At 41.6% G+C, this 7422-nt stretch overlaps 1 protein-coding gene across 11 annotated transcripts in view; it reads right to left on the bottom strand.

The window, feature by feature from the left end:
• FN1 (fibronectin 1) overlaps nt 1-7215 on the bottom strand; it is a 75713-nt gene extending 68498 nt beyond the window's left edge. For 3 of the 11 annotated variants that reach the window (XM_025404484.1, XM_025404483.1, XM_025404481.1), the window contains exons 1-5: nt 6698-7135; nt 5730-5858; nt 4346-4483; nt 2835-2966; nt 1729-1866 (exon numbers count right to left, since the gene is read on the bottom strand). In XM_025404484.1, coding sequence (XP_025260269.1) covers nt 1729-1866; nt 2835-2966; nt 4346-4483; nt 5730-5858; nt 6698-6845 — 685 coding nt within the window. In that variant the 5' untranslated portion in view covers nt 6846-7135. Of the gene's footprint in view, nt 1-1728; nt 1867-2834; nt 2967-4345; nt 4484-5729; nt 5859-6697 lie in introns of all 11 variants that reach the window. The other 8 variants (XM_025404482.1, XM_025404480.1, XM_025404475.1 and 5 more) reach the window with 3 other exon arrangements.
• Nucleotides 7216-7422: the final 207 nt, after the last annotated feature.

The following is a 7422-nucleotide window of genomic DNA, read 5'->3' on the forward strand; positions in this document are numbered from 1 at the left end:
CACGCCACTGCCCTCCAGCCTGGGCAACAGGGCGAGACTCTGTCTCAAAACAAACAAACAAACAAACAAATAAGCAAACAAAAAAAACTTAAAACAATGGGGAGGCAAGCAGGTCTTAAAGGGTCTTCACCAATGGCTACAAAGAAGCTATAAAAAGATGGTAGTATCTCTTTCTTCATTTGTTATGTAAAAAATTTAGAGGATGCACAATTTCTTTTACTAAAATGTTATTTTCCCCTCCCCTATACTCCAACACCTACAGTATTTAAAAATCACTAGCAAAATAGCCCCAAATTATTCAGTGTTAGCCCTCCAATGGAAGAGTGGGATCAACATAAAATGATAATTTGTAACTAAATGACCATTAGTCTATGTGTTCATTTATCTGGTAAATAGATTATTTAAATTATAATCCAGATTTGCTCTGTACCATGATGTGAGTATAGAGGATCTGATTTCTTTGTGAATCAGATATTGTTGCAACTACTGGGTTAGACACAAAAAATTAACAGTGGATGTAGGTTCAAACAAATACACACTCACATTCATCTCCCACAAGAACAGAAGTTTGCGTGAAGGTATAATTACTGATTAGAGCTTTTTCCCAACTCCCCCGCTGAAAGTATTATCATCCCCTGAACCTCCATAGTGCTACTTTCAGTAGTTCTGTTGAAACTTTTAATATTGTGTTTTGCAGATGATAAATATGTGTAAGACTTTCTCATCTCCCTGACCCCCTAAGTGCTCTTCGAAGGCTGAGCTAATGTTCAGTTCATATCTACACCCCTATAACACCTTGAACAAAGGAAGTGCTTATAAAATTTTCTGGAATAAATGACTTCTCTTTCCGAAACTTTTCCCAACTTGCTATTTAAAGAGTTCTAAATAATAGATAAGGTTTGAGTCAGACATCTAATTTGTCTTAAGCTAAAATATTGCCACAAAGATCCCGGAAGTCTGATGATCACAGTAACATTTTAAATGCAAAATAGCTAATAAACCAGCAAGTTTCTGGGAAAGTTTTGGTCAAAATTGTTACCATTTTTCATGAGAGACCTATTTTTTGTTAGCAAAGAATTTGAATTTGGATGATGGCTATGTTAAGATAGTTAAATGTTTTCAGCCAGATAAATAAAATAGGTTCAAATTATTTGGATTTGATTTTAAACTTATTTACACCACCAGCAGTTAATGGCTGTTTTACTTCAACAAACTCTCTAGTTGTTATTAGTGTAAAATATCAAAAAAGGAGCCTTGAAACCGAAAGGCAACAATTAAGACCCCAAGACAATCTTAGAAGGAGCAGTAAAGATGCCAGGGCCCAGTTTCTTTATAGCACTAATAAAATGCGTTGGGTCAGAGATACTATCCTTAACTCCAGAGTAGATCATTTAATGTATGGGGATAAATTCTTTTTAATTTTATCAATTTAGCCTATGAATGTGCCTTATTTAAATTTCAAACATAGAAGGAAACCTAAACCTTTTGTTCAACTCTTTGTCAGTGGCAGTGAGCTGAGATTGAACCTTATTGAAGTGGTATGTTTTTCTATTTATGTAGTCTTCTCTGAAGATGCAGAGTAAGTTGGTTATGAAAGTTTTCTTGACATCCAGAAGTTACCAAAGCATGCTGGTATACTGGATAGGTTCTAAGTGACATAGTATTACCCGTCTCTCTAGGAGTCCAGAAAACAATACCTGGACTTTAACATAAGGATGTAAAACATACTTCTAGAGGTGCAAGTGATGCGTCCGCTGCCTTCTCCCAGGCAAGTACAATCTACCATCATCCAGCCTTGGTAGGGCTTCTCCCAGGTTTCTCCAACCACATAGGAAGTCCCAGCAGCATGATCAAAACATTTCTCAGCTGTAGGGAAATTTGGAAGAAAAACAGGAAAAAAAAAATGGTTATTTTGAATTGTGCAAGCTCCCTGTAATTTAAAGTGTAGTGTGTAAGCAAAAATTCAGCCACATTTTTTTTAAGTGGCACTCTGTTCAGAAAGAATGACACACCCAGCATCTAAGCACACAGTAAGTAGCCAAGGCAAAAGAAAGCTCCAGCTGAGTTGGCAGGCAGAAATTCCATTCTCCTAATAAGTACATGGACTACATATTTTCAGAGAGCCCCAAACTTCCCACCAGCATTTCCAGTAGCAAGGATCTATGTGTATAACTAGTCTGTGGGAGACTACATATGCAAAATTCCAATGATAAATGACCAATTATGAATTTTGAGTGGCCTAAATACAATGACAAAAAAAAAAAGCTATTTTAAAATGTTGGAAAGCACAACAATACAAAACAAGACAAGAATCTCTAAATTACAAGATAAATAAACAGAGTAAAATTTATAGCCAGAAACTTTCAGGCTTATACTTACAGAATTCAACTGAGGACTGAGACCCAAAGAAACTCAACAAGTTTTAATTTGAAAAGAAATGACCAGAGTGTGACAAGCACACACTATTTCATGTTTCAGTTCAGGACATTCCATACAGAAATGTGTCCAAAGTGTCATTTTTTTCTTTTAAATAAATTATATCTTGACCAAAGAGGAATCTGAGATCAGCTATTAGGTAAAAGAAATGACTTCATTCTAAATCTCTATGCTTTTGAAGCAAAGTTAAGACTTCTATGTGCAGTCAGTACTTTTTGATCTGATTCCTGTAAGAAGACTGTGGATTATATAATAATTCATTATTTCAAATAAAATTCCCATTTCTTTATTGGTTTTCATTGGAATTCAGGTCTATGACCTATGTAGATGTGATTCTGGTCTAACCCCACATTACAACTAAGCATCCCAGCTCTGGCTCAGCCCTGAGACTCACACACCTATGGGCTTGCAGGTCCATTCTCCTTTTCCATTACCAAGACACACACACTCTAACATGTAACCACCAGTCTCATGTGGTCTCCTCCAGGTGTCACCAATCTTGTAGGACTGACCCCCTTCATGGCAGCGGTCTGTTGAAGATACAACACAAATGTTAGGAGAAGGCAGAACCAATTTTTCTCTTTTTTTTGGTCTCATGTTCCACCCATGGTAGGTACTTAGGTTGGCTAAAGTAGAGACACAGACAACAGCTTTCCCAACAGAGACAGGGGAAACATTAACAGGTCTGGTCACTTGGAGTCAATTCAATTAAGTGTCTTGTTTAGAACACAATGGAAAACTACAGAGAAATCTGGATGGCAAGGAAGAGGTCAAAAATCCTGCTTTCCCAGAGAGATCACAGGAAATTGGGTCCTAAGCAGAAAAGAAAGGCTGGGAGGCTTGGTCTTCACTCACATACAGCAGGCTAAGACTGAGACTAATTCAGTGAAAAGGCCACAGCAGGCATAGCACTCCAGGTTTTAGGAGCATGGAGAGCCTGTATTTTACCCTAGGATAGAAATGTCATTTTGGGGGAAAGCAAACAGACACATACATATAAAGTGTGGAAATCCTGGTAGTTTTCTAAGGTGTTAAGTCCAATGGCACATTCAAATGCTGAACTAGACTAAACACTATGGACCCTTGCCTCTTGCGATTTGCCTATAAAGTTGGATAAAGCCTAACATGAAGTATGGGGTAACTTGACTGGGCCTATTCACACGGAACACTTTTGAATAGAAGCCTTTAAGATGACTTATATTTAAAGAATGGATCTAAAAACTTAAATACTATGTTAATAGAATCTATTGGTAACTCAGTGAATCATACTGGAAAGAGTGCCTTAGCTAAACTGGAGTTGATGAGAATCAACCCGGTTCCCAAAGTTCCTTAGCAAACACGATTGGGTTAATAATTTAGTATTATCCCTTGGAATAGGGACATCTGCTTCCTGGGTACAACCTACTGGTCACCAAGAAACCAGACTGTTTCTGTGAGGTGTAAGAGGTCTCTGCATTGCAAACAAGAAGATCACACAACACATGGCTTGTTCACTCTTCATGAACACCTTCCTAGTCACGGCAGAAAAGTCTCATGATTTGTCTAGCTTGAAGATGTCCAGGTGATTTAAAATGGGCAACTCCCCTAAGCATGTCTTATTGAAATGGAACCCAAGAGGTCTCTTGGTTCTACTATGTACACAAACACACACACTCATAAATGCACATACACTCATAAATGCACACACACTCATAAATGCACACACATCAAACACTGACTCCATCTGTGCTCATACCCGTCTTTAAGAAACACGGGAACCAGTTGGGTGACCACTTAAGAGTACCTGGTCACCAGGGCCAAATCCCAAAGTTAGGAATATCCAGTCATGGATAACAGAAAATGACAGTGATGGTAACAGAGACATTCATATTTGGTATTTTGGCGTCATTTTACACAATGTCTTCCTTACTTGCTATGGTGCAGCTTATTCTCCCTCGCCCAGCCCCGATGCAGGTACAGTCCCAGATCATGGAGTCTTTAGGACGCTCATAAGTGTCACCCACTCGGTAAGTGTTCCCAGTGTACTTGTCAAAGCAAGTCTCTTCAGCTGAGGGGAAAAGGAAAGTCCACGTGAGCCTCACTTAGGTACAAGTTTTTCTAGTTCACTAATCCCCTCTAAAGGAAAACCCACTTTTCTGTTCCACAAGTAACATGGTACAACTCAAAGAATAAAATGAAGTGAGAGATACAGATTTTTATTCTAGGCTCTAATAAGGCCATGGTTTCTGACCTTGACAAATTCTCAAATTTTCTGTAAATTATTCATATTGTAAAGAAATCTCAGGCTCTTAGAAAAAGGCCATATGAAGTACTAACTTATGACAGAGCTAGATTTGTGAAGGGTTTCAGATCCCAATCTCTGACTCAGGAAGTCAAACCAAGGTTCACATAAAAAGCAAACAACTGGCTGGGCACAGTGGCTCAAGCCTGTTATCCCAGTACTTTGGGAGGCCAAGGCGGGTAGATCACCTGAGGTCGGGAATTCGAGACCACCCTGACCAACATGGGGAAACCCTGTCCCTACTAAAAATACGAAAATTAGCTGGATGTGGTGGTGTGCGCCTGTAATCCCAGCTACTCAGGAGGCTGAGGCAGGAGAATTGCTTGAACCCAGGAGGCAGAGGTTGCAGTGAGCTGAGATCATGCTACTGCACTCCAGCCTGGTGACAGAGCAAGACTCTGTCTCAAAAACAAAACAAAACAAAAAACAAAAACAAAGAAACAATTCGAAGATCCCCACCTCCCACCAGGCCTTAACATTTATTAATCCTATGATTTCCATTTTCCCCTCATGAGTGCTTCTCTGACAGAGTTGCTATAATTTATAAGAAAAATGTCAATGGTCCCAAAGGAATGAGAACTTTGAAGTGGCTAGTGGTTTTGTGTTAACTGCCGCTGACAAATTATTTTATAATATAGGTCCCCAAAGTGTTTTCTGGCTCATAAACTAACAGTTTAAGATTTGAGACTGCTTTCTAATAAATTAAAATTTTATAAGCAATTTTTTTTTTGGTCAGAGGACACACAAAATCTTTGATTTTCTCATCAAAAACTGGGAGAGTAAAGCAAAAACAAGACTCTAGGAACTAATTTGGGAAAGATTCGTTTCTTTGTTTTAAAGGTAAAAGCATGTGAAGAGCAAACACAAGCAGTTTTTAAACGTTTATTCAGAGGAAATGACAGGTAATTCTATTAGAAAAATGGTGTATGTATTTTTACTTACGAATGCAAAGTTTAACAATTACCACTTCATGTATTAAAAGATACTAACTATGGGGCTTGTGGTCACTTACCTTCAGGTTTACTCTCACAGTTAAAACCTCGGCTTCCTCCATAACAAGTACAAATCAAGGCATTGCCCAGGTAGGTCCGCTCCCACTGTTGATTTATCTGATAGTGTTTTCCATTGTCATAACAACCGGCTGCAAATAATTGAAGGAAAACGTTACTACATTTCCATTCCTCCTTTTCCCAAAATTATGGAATTTTCTTCATGTGAATATTTAGGTATTTTTTTTTCCTTTCAACTTTGCTAAAAGTTATATACAATGATGTCATTTGCATCTGGCCAGGGGTCTACATAAAAAAGTTGGAAACATTTTGGAAGGCAGACAATTGAAATCACATTTTTAAAACTTGCAAGGAACTTAACTATTCTTTTGGAGTAATAGTAAAAAAGGACAACTTTAAGCAGGTTTCTCGAAGCAAAAGGAGGGTGTGTCTTTGAAAAATGGAAAGAATTCCAACCTCTGTTCTTGGTGAAGTATCCTGAGCGGCCCTAAAGAGGTTGGAACCAATTCCAACATCTCTTCCAAGTCAGTTACAAACAAGACAGCTATTTCAATACCCCCTTTCCACCCCCATGTTGAAAATATTTGACCAATTATTTAACAGAAGGAAATAAGTAGCAGTAAGGACCACACTAACCCTGGACGGAAAATTTATAGACATGCATCATTTTTCTCTTTAAAAGCAAGTTTTGGTTAATTCCTAGAAGGACAATCTATCTGAACGTGCAGAATTTATTAGAACACGGGTAGGTCGCAGAGTCCCCGTCCTCCAATGCATGATCTTATCATCTCAGGCCCTCAGAAGCAGCCTGCTCAAAACTCGGATCCTTTTGTGTGCACAGCTGGTTTCTCTCAGTAAAGCGCGCACACACTCGCACACACGCGCGCGCACAAAACTTCAGCCCCAACTTTGGTCGGCTTTAGGGTCCCATCCCTGAGGCAGCCTGTTTCAGCCCGCGGTCAGTACTCACGCTTGCTTTGACTGACAGCCACCGGAGACTGGGGCTGAATCATTTGCTGAGCCTGCCTCTTGCTCTTCGAGGCTCCCGTGGAGGGCACCGCTGTCCCCAGACACAGGACGGCCAGCAGCAGCAGCCCGGGCCCCGGCCCCCTGAGCATGTTGAGACGGTGGGGAAGAGACGCCCTCACCGGGAGGCAAGTTGCCACCAAGTTTGCTTCCCTTCGCAACCTGCGGGAAAAATCCCTTCCAATGCCTCCCGGGGGTTGACGCCTCCAATAAGGTGGGGGCCAGAGGGTGGGAAGGGGACGGGTGGAGGAACAGAGGGGATGCAGAGGACCAGAGAAGTTGTGGCTGCAGGTCCCCTCTCCCCGCTCGCGCCTGGGGTTCCCTCTCCTCCCCCTGTGCAGCACAGCCGGCGCGGGCGTCCGAGCCCCGGGAGCCGGGGCTTATATGGGACGGTCCCCTCCCGCCCCGCTGGAGGCCTGGGGCGCGGGGGAGGAGAGACCCGCTGGGCTGTCCCCGCCCCGCCCGCGGCCGCCGACCGCGCGCCGATTGGCCCGGGCTCCGGGTGACGTCACGGGGGACTGTGGGTTCGCAGCGAACAAAAGAGATGCTGATGGCCCGCCAGGACTGGGGCAAGACAACTTTTTTTTCGGTTTCCTTTGCGGTCATCAAACTTTTTAGGGGATGGGGGCAGGGATGGGAAGCGGCTGGGAGGAAAGGGAGTGGCTGGAC

The sequence above is a fragment of the Theropithecus gelada genome, chromosome 12, assembly GCF_003255815.1.
Source record: "Theropithecus gelada isolate Dixy chromosome 12, Tgel_1.0, whole genome shotgun sequence".
NCBI classification, from domain to species: domain Eukaryota; kingdom Metazoa; phylum Chordata; class Mammalia; order Primates; family Cercopithecidae; genus Theropithecus; species Theropithecus gelada.